The 15,727-nt window shown below is 47.9% G+C and overlaps 1 protein-coding gene across 2 annotated transcripts in view; it reads right to left on the bottom strand.

The window, feature by feature from the left end:
* Window positions 1–3,130: 3,130 nt before the first annotated feature.
* GCC2 (GRIP and coiled-coil domain containing 2) overlaps window positions 3,131–15,727 on the bottom strand; it is a 76,050-nt gene continuing 63,453 nt past the window's right edge. Inside the window, exons 17-22 of one of the 2 annotated variants that reach the window (XM_061570449.1) lie at window positions 15,505–15,613; window positions 13,294–13,408; window positions 9,864–10,070; window positions 9,385–9,521; window positions 8,681–8,882; window positions 3,131–6,633 (exon numbers count right to left, since the gene is read on the bottom strand). In XM_061570449.1, the coding sequence (XP_061426433.1) occupies window positions 6,557–6,633; window positions 8,681–8,882; window positions 9,385–9,521; window positions 9,864–10,070; window positions 13,294–13,408; window positions 15,505–15,613 (847 nt within the window). In that variant the 3' untranslated portion in view covers window positions 3,131–6,556. The remainder of the gene's footprint in view (window positions 6,634–8,680; window positions 8,883–9,384; window positions 9,522–9,863; window positions 10,071–13,293; window positions 13,409–15,504; window positions 15,614–15,727) is intronic. The other variant, XM_061570450.1, reaches the window with a different exon arrangement.

The raw sequence follows: 15,727 nt of genomic DNA, 5'->3' as shown, positions 1-15,727 counted from the left end.
CCGGTGCCGTGATGATGATGAATAGGGGTCGGCAACCAAAGCAAGAAGATAATTTTTTTTCGAATTCGGTAAAAAAAAAAACCTCCCTCAATATTTCAACAGCCGGAATGCACTGTGGTGAATACGAGACGGTGGTTCTTAATGAGTCGCATGTTGCTGACCCTTGCCCATGGTAAACTGGACTCCATGGTGAAGTGGACTTCCATGGTCAGGATTAGGCAAGCAAAATAACAAATCTTTTTTTTCGAATTTCAAGAGCCAAAATGCAGTCCTTAAAGAGCCGCAGGTTGCCGACCCCTGGTGATTAACAATCTACCCATCAACAGCTGCCCGAGACGGTGCACGCATCCTCTCGGGCGCGCTCCCCCCTCTCTTCGCGACCGCTGTGGAACAGTGAACTAGACAGCCAACTCACAGTGACAAAAATAGTTAATCAGACAATTCACCTCCTTCCCGTATACATCTCTGCGCATACATTTGTTTTTTTTTACACATCCCATTCAGGGCCGGATTAAGATTGTGTAGGCCCCTGGGCTACATGTACTGTGTGGCCCCCAATAATCAACGTTCAAGAATAATGTAATGTATTTTTACAAGGCTAACAACAAATAAAATTCAGCATTCACAAATGAAATAACTTTTCACTTAATCTCTGGAGGCCTTGCAGCTGGCAGAGGACCCTGGGCTGCAGCCCCAAAAGCCCATGCCTTAATCCGGCCCTGATCCCATTAGCCGATCATGGTGCTGGATACATTACTCACTACGTGAGGTTATGGCCATCATAGGCGGTTGCTAACAACACTTCCCCCAGCAGTGTGTTGCAGGCTATACGGGGGATCTTTGTCAGTGTACTTAAGATGATTTATATTATGTAGCTGCTATAAATTTCCATATAAGCCACTTTGTTGACCTATCATGTTTGGCCAGGTCGCTTCTGAAAAATGGGTTAATACCTCTGTGGGCATCACCTGGTAAGATAAAAATGAAGTCTAGTTTTATTTATACATATAATTTAAGCAATTTGTTTACTTTTTCTATACTTAGCACTCCTATCGTATTTTTATAGTTTTGTTCTTGTAACGTTTTGACCCCGTGCTGGATATCTCTGATTTAGAGCTTCATAGCTCATCGGATTCATCCAGAATATCAATAAATATTCTGATTATGTCTATGTGTATTCGCGGTTCTGTCCACAACTGCACATAATGAGGCATTCTCAGCTCCCGCATCGCAAATATCGCCACCTTTCTCTCACCCTCCCCATCCCAGACCCCAGTGCACGAGGGACCAGACTTTGCCTCGGCTTCTCACATTGGCGGCTGCCCACACGCACAGCAGAAACGCTCTGTGCTCGCATGATTGACGCTGCCACTCAAAGGCCCCATTCATTGCACTGCGCCTGTCATTCATTTGCAATTCATGACGTGGGAGCGCGCGCGCGTTCGTGTGTGTCCGTGCCCGAGTGGGGAGCAGTGGCGCAGCAGCTGGCGAACCTGGCCGAATTCGATTCCCGCTCACTACTCAACATCCGGTGTCCAATGTGAAAGGATCCTGGGCCTCCCCTCTGTCGGCTCAACCTTAAATATATTGAGTTGTGTATAAAACATCAGTACTGGGGAGGCAAAGGCGGCCGAGCGTAGTGCTGGCCACGCATCCCATCCGTGCTTGCGAACAGCACTGCCCCATAGTCTGCTCTTGTCCTTCCATACGTCTGTGCTCCCCACCTCAACGAAACCGCAGTGACCAGCGTGGTGAAGTATGGTCAAATAACCCACATAACCGACCCGGCGTGGGTGGTATATTGCGAAAAGCGAGACCACATGTAGATCATGCCTTCACGTGGCAAGTCCAGCTTCTCTAATCACAATGTAAAGACATAATCCTTTGTTAGCCACTTTATACAACGAACACGTGAGGAAATGTCTAGAATTCTGAACACAATCCTTTATTTAACCTTCACCATATAAAGCGAGACAATACATTCAGCCAGGTCCAATCAACAGGAGACGTCCTTTTCCTGTTGTTCAACATCACGTAAATAATTCGTTTCCCTGATTTCACGTTCGATGAAGAGCCGCCGTATTATGGAAGGAGTTTCCACATCTTGCAACCAAGATATTCATCTCGAATGCTGACGGCGACACGTGTGGTCCATTTGGTCCGCAAACTCGAGTTTCGTGTCTCACTCGCACCACCTTCCGAGAAGCGAACCCTACCCACGACATTGGACTCGGCGCTCGACATAGCGTCCGGCTCATAATGGACAAGTCGGACACCACCGAGACACTACGCAACAACATGGATTCGTGCAGCAGTGGCGGCTAGCAGCAGCAGCGGCGTCTGAACCAGAGGTCGCAATCGGGTACCCGATACCCGTACCCGGCTACCCGGCCGGGTACGGGTACCCGTTTGAGACCCTGGTGCGGCCGGGTACACGTACGGGTAGGCCGTGAGTCACTGGGAGTCACTGGTGAGTAACCGTTTGTCACTCATTTCCCAACGTCTTGTCTCTTCTCACAATTCAAGTTCCTAGAATCAACCCACCCACGCCTGCAACATGGCTTCATCCCAGAGGTCGCAATCGGGTACCCAATACCCGTACCCTACCCGATACCCGGCTACCCGTACCTGGCTGGGTATCGGGTACGGGTACCCGTTTGCGACCCTGGTGCGGCCGGGTACGGGTAAGGAATCAAAACCCGTTTGCGACCTCTGGTCTGAACGCAAGCACTATCTCAAGTAGCGGCACAGCAACAGCTGGACATGGGCATCCAGAAGTGTGGACATTATTTAAATTAACAAAATAAAATCTTAATTTTCTAATATGAACAATTACTTATTTCTCCAGGCGGTAGTAGTTACCACATACAGAGGTGGCTACGACACACGTGGTCTGTATTCCAGCACTAGAGGCAGTACAGAGGGCTGTATGTATATGTACGTTGAACTTCTTTCGTAACGTACGTAAGCTAACCTTGCTAATCGAAGGTGCGGGGGAAGGACAAGAGTGTTGGCGGATCACACAGAGATGTTGCGAAGCGCCCCCTTCCAGGAGCGCATACCCTGGCTCGCCAGTAACAATGTAGACTCCACCTGTTCCATCTGTATGGGATAGAGCGTTGCCCCGTCGCATGTGTGGGTGTTCTCCAGGTGCTCCGGAATTCTTCCACTGATTGTCCGATAAAACCTTTATATACAGGGTGGCCCAAGAATTAGGACACACAAGGTCATTATATTCGTTTGAATAATTTAAGAAACGTTCAAACTGACTTCCATCAAATGAATACGTGCAAAAATTATATTAAGAAATTAATTAGCCGTTTTAAAAAAGATTAGACTGTGTAATCTTTGAACAATCATCAATTATATTTCGTCTCAATTAATTCATGGTTCTTGGTCAAGTTTTGTAAATGACAGATTTGATGTATCCCCACAGGAAGAAATATTGATATTAATAATGACAATAGATAACAAATAGTTGAACACGTAGACTTTCGCGACCAATATTATCCATAATAAAGGTTTTTGGGTTAGATCGCGTCAGTATAAATGTGTCGTAACCCTCCACCACCCGACACAGCCAGTAAGGTTTGTCACGTAAACAACGTGCCAATTAGCTACTACAGCCCACCGGTGTGTTGGAGATTAAATCCACAACATTTAAAATTTGAATACGTCTCTGATCTCTGCACCTGATGTGTTCAGTGATGACGTCATCTTGCTCTATTTAAGAACAGAGGTAGATTGGTTCACTATTCTGGCAAATCGCCCAATGATGCTGGATGGGTCCAAGCATAAAGCTAGGACCCATCTTTAAAAGGGCTCTTTCCTATATAACAAAAAATAAACAATTAAATGTTTCAATAACCCTGTGTGTCTGACTTCCGGGCCACCCCGTATAGAGAGCAGCAGAGCTTGGGCGATTGTTGGCACTCGCTCAGCCGGTGGCCACGTTCGCACTCGCTCGTCTGTAGCTCCTCGTGTCTCCGAGTCGTCCTCTCTCTCCGAATATTGTATGGCGGCGTGTTAAACGTTGAAATTATTATCATTATAAAATAAAATAGGTTATTTTTCACACATCCCATCAGCCAAAGTCTTCCGGCAGTTAATTTATTTCAGCAGCAGAGCTTTAAGACAGCAATACCCTGGACTGGATTTAACATTCAGTGTCTCATCAGCAGTCATGACCGCTTGAACCCAGGAGCGAGAACTGAGCTTGGAGCGATTTGACAAGAAAGAGACAGCGTTCTGCTAGGTGTGATTAAAGCCCTGAGCCATCAAAGACGATGGCTCCATGAAGCTAAATACGCAGACAATACACCTCTTTTACGTATCTGGCATTGTGGCTGATGGAATGTGTAAACGATGCTTGAAAAAAAATAATGTAGAGGAGCAGATACGTGGAGACACTGTTTGCTTAGTTATTTTATTATAGTCTCCAAAACACTCTTGATTAGGTTTTGTTGTGTATCAAGAGTTTTACGTAAAGCTAGGACCCATCTTTAAGAGGGCTCTTGCCTATAAACATCTGGCAGTTCACCACCATTGGCTCAGGAAATCTTGACTGATGATGAGACAATGAACGTCAAAACCAGTCAAGCGTTTTTCTCGTGGTGAGCCAATGCTGCTGAAATTATGCACTCCCAGACGGCCGTGTGGCTGATGAGATGTGTAAAAAAAAAGTAAATTTTTTTCATGTGGAGAGACAGATAAAGGGAGAAGATGAATCGTCTGCCCATCAACGAAGGGAAGTTACACCTTGGATTCACTGCGGGCTGCGTCACCTCACAGACCGAGCAATCACACCGCACGCGTCCCGCAAACCACTGATCCAATCAGCAGAGAAGTGCAAAATAAAATTAATTGCCCAGAACTTTGAACTCAAAAAAGACTACTACTGTGCCCACAGTCCCCGGCTATTGCACCATAAACCCCAATCAGGACAAGCATCACTGGTGGCTACAACTGATGAGTTCGAATCTTGGGAGTCAAACCCATCATCATTACTCTGGGGTTGATAAAAAATAAACAACTACTTTGCAGGAAAGCAGCATGGGTCATCCTATGGGAAGACTGACCTCTGCCATGGGAATGTGGAATTATCCAACACTGGCTCTGAGCTGACCATTGACCTGGATTGTAGGGAGCGGTGGCACAGTGGTTAGGGCACTGGACTACAAACCCGGTGACCAGAGCTCAATTCCTGCTCACAATCAACATCGATGACGAATATCTGAACCGGTTCTAGGCCTCCCTTAGGCCGACTCAGTCTTAAATGAGTTACTGGTGCGGTGTGTAAACCTCGCTAAAAGGAAAACAAAGGTGGCCGGGCGTGGTGCTGGCCACCCACCCTCTCTTGTGCCATAACAGCCTTCATACGTGCTCCCCAACAGCACTTACCCCAACAGTTTGCTGAAGTTAGACGGAAGATCTTTGTCTTTGTTACATGTGTGAATGTGGGTCGAATGTGTGCCTGTGTTAACATGTGTGTATTAACGTGTGTGTGTGTGTTAGCGTGTGTGTGTGTGAATGTGTTATATAAATATCTACTCAGGGGTAACTGTTCAAATGCCCATACGAGACTGTTTGGAAACAATCTTGATTTGAAGCTTTCGTGACTGCATTTGTCTCTCATTGGACATGCTAATTTCTCTGCCACCCCCCCTCTCTCTCCCCCATGCCGCTGATCTCTATACTATACCTCATCACAGAGGCGTTGTTTCTCAGTGTCTCTCTCTCTCTGTGTGTCTCTCTCACTGTATATGTCTGTCTCCGAGCTTGCATCTGACGGTTGCTTGTGCTGCAATCGAAACGTCGTGATTTTTTTTCCTTTCTACGTGACTTTACCGAAAGAACCAAAGAGTGTTTGGAAACATTTGTAAAAAAAGTTAAATCTGGAAAATATTTTAAATTGCAACCAAAGAGTGTTTGGAAACATTTGTAAAAAAAGTTAAATCTGGAAAATATTTTAAATTGCATTTCTACCCAGGCCCCTTGGTATCCATGGTGTGCACAGTGTCATCTCCAACTACAATGTCATCTACCCCGTATTCCTGGCCTCTCTGTGTGCTGTGTGACGAAGGTCCATCAACGGAAACGTCGCCGATTACATGCGCTATTCAGCATTACTGACACACGTGTGTCGAGTTTGTTATATTATGCTGAATTACATCGATTCCTAGGCTCAGGGCCCGACTTGCGCGTGCGAGGAGCAATGCTTTTCCGGGGTCGCTGGTTCGAATTGATCTTGGCGTGGCGGTTATAATGGGGTACACGTTTCTTAAACGCCCCCCCACCACCTCTGCCCACCCATACAATTAATCGGGCTCACCACCGTCTACGATCAGCATTGCGTGTGGCAGAGTGAAGTGTTGGAACCCTGACCCTCTTCCAACACATCTGGTTAGTGTGTAGGACATCAAACAGCACACGAGAGCTCCCTCTAGTGGAGGATTTTCCTTTGCCTTGAACACGGTCTTCCCACTGAGCTGTACGGCGTGGTCTGTGTGGTGTCGCCCACTGTGCATTGTGTGTGTGCGTGGGCGAGTGGCTCCCTCTAGCGTAACCCGGACCAGCTGGGCAGATAGGAGACCCAACCTCCTGACGCGCCACCCGAGTCCAGCTCCTCCTCTCCTAAACAACAACAAAAGCCATCATTCACTACTAAGTGGAGGTGACATCACCACAGCGACTGTGCCAGCCTTGGTGCACTTTGAGGCCATGTAAAGTGTTGAAGGCTCGCTGGCAGGAGGTCATGGGACAGACCCAGGAGAAATGGGTTGACTGACTGTCTTGCTGCGTTTTAGCTGCCCAGTGCTGCACTCGTTATTGTGAGCTTTGCTCCGCTGTTGATTGTTGTTGGAGGGCGACTGCCTCCAATTGCCCAGACGCATTCACCCCAAGCCGCCTCCACAGAGGCTGGTCTTAACACCACTGGTATCAGTCATCGGCAAGTCCAATCAGCTCTACATCCTCCTGCACCACATCGGCTCCATCTCTTCTCTAGCATGTGCCATGCCAATTTCGCCCCTTCTATCCATCTAAACAGAAGCTGCTTTGACATATGGTGGCTGGACATGCGGGCTACATGACCCAGCCAACAGTCTCGCTTGCCAGAGGTCATCAATATCTGTGAGATCCTCACATAATCCAGTCTAGTTAAACCCAGGATGGATCATAGGCAGGCCAGTGTTGATGTCCCTTCAGAGGGGTCCACGTTTCAGAAGGGAGGCCATAATTGTGGCTGAGAAGACCTGGAGCTTTGTATAGAGCAACAGGCCAGGCAGCTTCCACACAATTATGCAGCCAAGGAATAGATAATATAATAACACTGAAATTATTAAAAGTGAAACCTCTGCTGTCAAAACGGACCGAGTCATTAGCACACTGCCCAGGTATGGCAACTTCTACACTCTTTCCACAACCGCCCATCACTCATGGGGAGTTAAGAGTGTGGATTGTTTGTCAGTTGCTTTGTTTTTGTCTGGCTAATGGTAAGGCCCCACCTCTTAGCGGTACATTACAGGTTCAGTCTCTAACTCCTTCTCAGAATGAGCTGCAATTACGATATTTGCATCGTGCATAGTATGGTTCACCAATATGGAGCCATCCCTTGACTGCACGCAGGCATAGATCAGCCTCCCATTGTTTCTGTATCAAATGGAAATCCCTCTAATACTGCCATGAAAAGCTTCTCAAACTACGTGGTGTAAGAAGATATTAATTTTTTTAGGAGCCAGAGGACATCCCTTTCACACCCCAAGGTGAAGGGGGAATGGCTAAGACTTCTGCCCAAGCAGCTTTACCCGGGCATGCCCACTATTATGAACGTCCTTAATCACTGTACACACAGAAACACGCAAAAATACAAAACAAAGATTCCCATATAGCTTCAACAGATTGTTGGGGCAAGGTTTGTTAGTGAGCACCTATGAAGGCTGGCACGGTGCACCAGGCGGTTGGTGGTTATCACTACGCACGGCCGCCTTTGTCTCGCCAGTGGCGATGTTTTTACAGGCCAACCATCGTACTCATTTAAGGCTGAGCTTACCTAGGGAAGACCCAGGACCGGATTAGACATTCTTTGTCACCGTTATTGGTCGTGAGCGGGAATTGAACTTGGTGACTCGGATTCAAAGTGCAGTGCGCTAACCACTGTGCCACTGATCTCCACACACAGAAGCACACACACATGCACGCAGGGACAAAACCACACTGGATTAAACAGACGCATGCACGGAAAAACACACATGCACAGACAGAAACGCACCAAAACAAAACAAAGATCCCCCAGTAAAGCCTAAACAGACTATTAGGGCAAATTCTGTTAGCGAGCTCCTATGAAGGCCAGCAAGGCAGACGAAGGGGTGGGTGGCGAGCATCAAGCCTGGCCGCTTATGTCTCTCCAGTCGCGATGTTTACGCACTGCACCAGGTACTAATTTGAGGCCGAGTCGACTTAGGGGAGGCCCACGACCAGTTCAGATAATCGTCACTAGTTTTGGCTGTGCGCGGGAATCGAACTCAGGTCGCCGGGCTTGTAGTGCAGCACGCTAACCGCGACACTACCACTTCCCACACAGAAACACACGCACGGACAAAACCACGCATGCATGGTCAGAAACACACATGCACAGAAAGAAACACGCATGCACGCACAGGCAGAAACACACACCACGTACCGTTGGCAATGTGAGCGAGAAGGCCACGCTCCTCAGGGCTGAGCCTCAGCAGGGTGTGCAGCACGGGCAGCAGGGCCTGGCGCTCGCTGCCCGGTGGCAGCGATACGAACTTGAGCAGCACGTTCTTGAGGTACTCAAGGCTGGAGACGGCGCCGTCGCGCTCCGCGTTGCGCTCCAGCCGGCGCACCTCACTCTTGAGCACCTGCAGGGCGAGCGCGAGGCAAGCAGCAAGGTTTCGGCTTTAGTAGAGAAGAGGCGCCGCAGGGCGAGCATGCCGCCGCGTGGCATGGACACCTGGGCAGCAGCTTCTGGTACGACAGAAGTCCTCCCTTTTTCTCTCACGTCACGCGGAGCGCAGGAGAATCGGCGGTGTGAGAGAAGGGAAACATGAGATATGTGTGTCCCAGAGATGCTTACGAAGTTATGCAGAAGCGTGAGAATGATGACAGGGGGTCTATGGTGACAGGAATAATTCTCTGACGAGTTTGTTTAGTTCCCCAGGAGAGAGATCAAGATACCAGGATGAGTCTCATGAGTAAGAGTCACACGTGCAGTGACGTGTGGAGTGACACGTGGAGCGAGTGCGGAGTGAGGTGCACAGTGAGGTACGCAGTGACGTGAGGTGCCGAGTGATCGGAATGAGCGTGAGGTGACAGTGCGGTGAGCGTGGGGCGGGCGTGGGGCGAGCGTGGGGGTAAGGCCACCTTGATCTGCTCCAACAGGACAGCGTTAGTGGCCTCTGCCTCGTGCAGCACCTCGCTCAGGTGGTCGGCCCGGCGCGACGCGGCGCCCAGCGCCAACGCCAGCTGCTCGCTCGACGGCTCCAGCCCCACGGGGCCGACTGGGGGCAGGGGAGCAGGGCAGCCACGTGTTAAGTAATGAGAGCCAGGCGGACAAATCAACACAATGGCGTGTTTTTTCCCACAAAATAAAATGTTTTCACCTATTTAGGTCGGTGCTCGAGTGGGTGGTGTGGCCAGCACCACGGCCTCGCTGCCTTTTTCTCCCCAGTGGAAAAAATGTACACACCACACCAGGTACTCATTTTAGGCCAAGTCGACCTAGGGGAGACTCAGAACCTGCACGTATACTCGTCACTGATGTTGGCCGCGAGCGGGAACTCAGATCGCTGGATTCCTAGCGTGGCACGCTAACCGCGACACCACCGCTGGTTATTGCTCACCACTCTTGACATCTGTGCTGTTGAGGAGTTGCTCCAGCGAGGGAGACTGCTGCGGGGTGGGGGGCAGGGAGGGGGGGCACGGTGGGGCTCGGGGCCCCGATTCCTCCATCCCCTCCCCCTCTTCGCGAGCCGCCACACCCCACGAGCCCCCCGCCTCCAGCCCCTCCCGGGCCCCTGTTCGGCCTGGGGCCTGTGCGGAGGCCTGGGCTGCAGATTCAGGCAACGGGGGCGGGGGTTGTGTACGGAGATTTAATCCTTTCCCTTATTATTGAAAAAGGAGCCTTCTTGTTATAATATTTATTCTGCTACTTGCATGCTCCACAACAATGTTAACTATTACGATGTAAACTAATTATGGACATTATAAAGCATGTGAAAAATGTGAGACAATGATACACATTGAACGTGCTTTTGGGATAAATCGTTCGACTGTTGGGACAATTTTAAAGGATAAGGACCGAATTATGCAAAATGTGAAAGGTTCTGTGCCAATGCAGTCCAAGATGATTAGTAAGAAAAGAAGCATAGCGATTGAAGAAATGGAAAACTCTTGTGTGTGTAGCTGGAGGACCAGCATCAGCGTTGAATGCCTATAAGCCTTATGCTAATTTAGGAGAAGGCCTTTTGCAGATCTAAAGGCGAAACAGGGCAAGAGTGTTGCTGATGAGACATTTACTGCTAGTCATGGTTGGTTCCACAGATGTAAGGCTCGTGCGAACCTGCATGGTAGCAGCCAGGGAGTTCCCGAAGGCTCTGTCGGAAATCATCGATGAGGGAGATTACCTGCCACAGCAGGTGTTTAATGTCGATGAGACAGGACTATTTGGCAGAAAATTCCAGATCGGTCATGCATTGTCAAAAAGGAGAAGAATATGCCAGGTTTCAAGGCTGCGAAGGACAAGCTTACTCTCTTACTTGGTGGAAATGCTGCTGGGAACTGTAAACTGAAACCCTTGTTAGTTTAAATTTTGACCTTGTTAGTTTGTTATGCCTAAAACCTAAGGGTCCTCAATAATATTGCCAAAGGTTCACTGCCTCTTGTGTGGAAGTCTAACCCTAAGGCCTGGGTGACTCAGGCCCTCTTCCAAGATTGTTTTTTAAATCCTTTATATTAAGTTCGCATGCTTGCTTGCGTGCTTGCTTGCTTACGACCGTGCAAATCTTTCGGTCGTTTTTTAACCCACTTCCCGTGATCCAATCGAGCTCACATTTTCCACACAAACTCGTTGTGCCAGACAATTAATGTTCGTGAAAAAAAATTCCCAAAATTTTACACTTTTTAGGCAAATTTTTTTTATTTTACATATATTCAAATAGAACTCATTCATGGCTTTGGCTGAACGTCACAGTATAAGAACCCAGAGCGTAACCCCTCCACAAGCCGTGGTGGAGTAGCGCAGTTGGTAGCGCCCTCGCTTCCCATGCCAAAGGTCGCGGGATCGATCTCCACGTCCTCCACAGGCGAATATATTTTTAAATCCTTTATATTAAGTTCGCTGCCACGCATATAAAGGATTTATAGTGAAAAACTTTGTTTTTACGGGTTATACTTATTTTCCATCACTTTGTAACTGAAGTGGAAATATACTGCAACAACAACAACCTGCCCTTTCAAGAACCTGCTGTTACTAGATAATGCCCCTGGTCATCCATCTGTCCTGGGCAGTTACCATGCCAACATCCAGGTGGTGCACTTGCCTCCCAATAACACTTCTCTCCTGCAACCTATGGACCAAGGTGTCATATCTACTTTTAAGAGATGCTAGCTGCAGATAACTTTCAGAAGGGTGTGAAGGCTACAGAAGGGGAAAGTGGAGTGACGCTGAGACAGTTCTGGAAGGACTATGACATTTACAAGGCAGTTAAGAACATTGATGCTTCCTGGCATGAGATCACAGCTCCCAACATGAATCGTGTGTGGAAGCAGCTCTGCTCCCAGTTTGTTCCTGACTTCTAGGGATTTCAGGAGACTGCGGATTCAGTGATCAACAAGCTGGTGGATATGGTCAAGGAACTGCAATTGGATCTGGAGGAAGAAGATTTCCAGGAATTGTTGGAATGCCACACTCAGGAGTTGACCAACAATGATTTGATGGAGCTGGAGTCACACAGGGTGGAGGATGAGGTCACTGAGGAGGAACAGGAGGCCGAGCAACCTAAAGGGTTCAACACCAAATAGCTGGCTGAAGGTTTCAGCATGATTGAGAAGGCACTGGCCTGTTTTGAGTCTCAGGACCCAAACACTGAAAGGTTTACCTAGGTGTCGGCAGCTGTTCATGATGATATTGCCTGTTAGAAGTTGATTTATGAAGGGAAGAAGACAACTGTGCAGACATGTCTTGGTAAGTTTTTCAAAACACAAGCACCAAAGGGAATTAGCATCAACATCTACAAAACATAAATAACCAGTGGCATCTACATCTGCAAAAACATGGAAAACCAGTGGGATCTACATCTGCAAAACATGGAGAACCAGTGAGATCTACATCTGAAGAACATGAAGAACCAGTGGCATCTACATCTACAGGAGATTATACAACTTTTAAAGTCATTCCCTGTGTTTGGTGTACACGCCGTACAACATGTTTGGAATCGACAGCAATAAAGTTTGACTCGCAAACAAATCGACATACGAACAGACCTCTGGAACCTAACTCGTTCGTAAGTAGAGGAGTCCCTGTACTGCTGAGAATCCGGTAACGCACTTCGAAGAGGCCGAGTGTGCGGCTAATGGGATGTGTAAAATAGAATGTATTTTTTTTATTTATGTGGAGGGATAGAAGTGGGAGGCAGGTGTTTGTTCAATGAATATATGTTAAACTTCTTTTGCACCGTACGAAGTCAAGCGTGCTCACTGGAGGTGCGGGGAAGGACAACAAACTAAACACAAAAATTCTAGATTTGAAGCTTTCGTGACTGCAAGGATTCATATTCTTAGGTTTTTTCGGTAAAGTCACGTAGGTAAAAAATTAAAATTAATAAAAGTAAAATACAAATAAAAATCACGACGTTTCGGAGGCAACACAAGCTTCCGTCTTCAGGTGGAACCGTCACAGCATGATAGCTGTATCAAGTATTTTTTATTTTACTTTTATTAATTTTAATTTTTTACCTACGTGACTTTACCGAAAAAACCTAAGAATATAAACACAAATGGCCAGTTCTAAACAAATTAGTTTATCAATATTAATTATTTAAAAGCGCAAAGCTCAAAGTGGCTTCCCAATATCAGAAGGAAGAGCGTTTCAGACGGCCGCAGAAGTGCATCCAAAAGCGCTGCGTGATGCGGTGACCATCTTTGTACGATAGCCAGCCACCCCTCACTGGAGCAGCTCCTCCACTCGTGTTTGGGATAGGGTTGTGCATGTGTGTGTGCTCGCGTGTCTGCATATGTGCACGTGCTGGTGTGCGCATGTGTGCGTGGCTTCACCAGTTACCGCCGGGCTGCTGGCGCCGAGCGCCTGTGCCTCAAGACGGCTCACTCGGCCGTGCATGTCGTGAGCGGCGCGGCGACTCTCGTCCCTTTCTGCCTCCGCTCGCTTCACCTGCGCCCGCATGGGGGGGTCACCGGACGTTGAACCGTTTAAGGTTTTTCCGCACACGCAGAAACGTCAGCAGCACCGGACGCAATGCATTTAGGCTCTTTAGCCTCTTTGGATTTCTTTCGCAGACCGCACGTAGCCAACCGCGCTCATTGAAGGTGCGGGGAAGGAACAAAAACGAAACACCAAAAGCAGTTCCAGTGGCTTCTTAATATCGGAAGGAAGAGCGTTCCAGATAGACGCAGAAGCGCATCTTTACACATCTCCACAGGTGAGACAACGGCGGCCGGGCATAGTGCCGGCCACCTATCCACCCCCTCCGTGTGCTTTGCCGGCCTTCACACTCGCTAACAGCACTTGCCCCAACAGTCTGTTCATGCTATAGGGGGTGATTTTTGTCTTTGTTGGAAACCAGGGTGCCATGGTGGCGAGATGTTAATCCCCTCTGAGAAGAGCGTGGAGCTGCAACAGTGGGTGTGTAATGGTCAGCACACTCGTCATACAATCTACAGGTCGCCGGTTGTTTTCCATATCCCGGCTCGGCAGCTGAAACAATGAGACAAGTTTCTTAAATCTCCACGCCCACCGCTCCTGTCCGCCCCTTCCGCCAGCAGTGGCGCGAGCGAGCAACTGTAGGGGCTACGCCTGTTACCGTTAAACTGCTGAAACGAGGGTGAGAGACGAACCGAGCGGTGATTTAGGCCTTCGTGCCATTTGTGCGTCCCTCCGTGCGTGCCAATCATTGCATGTGTGTTCGTTACGAAATACTCCACTAGAAAACAGTTACCGGGTTCCTGAGTAAGAAGAGACGGTAATTGACTTGGAAAACGGCTATCGGCTCATTTAACACGCAGTAGGCTTCCGCGACCAATGTTACTTGCGTAAATATAAATGCGTCGTTAAACCTGCCACCACCTGACTCGGTTATTGTTTAACAGACCCAGCCATTAAAACCTTCCCTGTGGCCCTTATACGAATGTTAATAACAACAATAACAATCAACTATCTATAACCTTTGTCATTATATAACTTGCTGACGTGCGCCTAGTTGACATCTGTGAAAAAAGAGTTTTATATTATAGCTCATCGGATTCCTCCAGTCTAAATAAATATTTTTATTCAAGCGACAGCCACAACTCTGGCTGTCACCAGATGATGCTAACGTCGTAAATACACAACATTGTAAATGTTGTCGTTAAACCTGCCACCACCCACAACATTGTAACATTGTAAATGTTGTGGGTTTACTTTCCAACACACCAGTGTGCTGAACGAGTTAAGAAATGTAATTTTTGTTTACATGACAAACCTTACTAATTGGCGGTATCAGGTATTGGCGGGTTTAACGACATTTATATTTCCGTGATCGAACCCAAAACATCTCAATTATGGATAATATTGGTCGTGAAAGCTTCCGACTACAACGTGTTAATTAGAATGGCATCCCCCAGTGGCAGCTGTCCATGTGCGGCACAAGGTGACTCAGCACCTGGACCGCGAGCGGGTGTTGCTAATTGGGAGCGATGAAGGCTGCTGTGTATCATCCCATTTGAGCGGTAACCTTTCTAAGTTGGTCAATATGAACCATGACGACAGCACACAATGGCCTATTCATTTAAAATTACGTCACAGGAACTTTAATGTCCACTGTGAAGCAGAAGCCTCAGATTGTATGTTTAGTCCAGACAGTGGATCGTTACACCATGGTGACAGCTCCATAGGTCAGTTAAAAACGTTAAACGTTCTGTTTATTACTATAGATATTTCTATCTGTGCAACAAAACGGGAACCAAATATATGTTTGCCGGCATGTCATGCAGTTACTGGTAAAGCAAACAAAATTATTTGAACAAAACTAATTCATGAAGGCATGAAGCGAGGTGATGGTGGTGGTGATTAAACTATACCAAGGTCCTGGAAGGAAGCATTGTCTGTGCCATTGGCAATGGGACCAGGGAAATGGAAAAAAACATTACAATATGTGATAGAATTAATGGCACTAGCTGTAATAACAATGAAGAGTTAAAATCTGACCCATAAGACTCACACTGGACCCATAGACTTACACGGGTCCCACAGACTTACGCAGGATAACTTACCTGTTCTTTCAATGCTCCTTTCTCGGACTCACTCTGAGCTCTGAGTGTCGTGATGGAGCTCGTCAGCTCTGCACGCAGACACGCGCATTCAGCCCGCACCGCAGTCAACCTGCACAGAACAACAAATACAAAGATTCCCCCCCCGGGTAGCTTTAGGAAACTGTTGGGGCAAGTTCTGTACGCGGGCACCGATTAAGGGCGGCACGGCGCACTGAGTGTGTGA

The sequence above is a fragment of the Lethenteron reissneri genome, chromosome 45 (assembly GCF_015708825.2).
Source record: "Lethenteron reissneri isolate LAM-NWPU_2019-01 chromosome 45, ASM1570882v1, whole genome shotgun sequence".
Classification (NCBI taxonomy): Eukaryota; Metazoa; Chordata; class Hyperoartia; order Petromyzontiformes; family Petromyzontidae; genus Lethenteron; species Lethenteron reissneri.
This window is presented reverse-complemented; position numbering and strand designations above follow the sequence as displayed.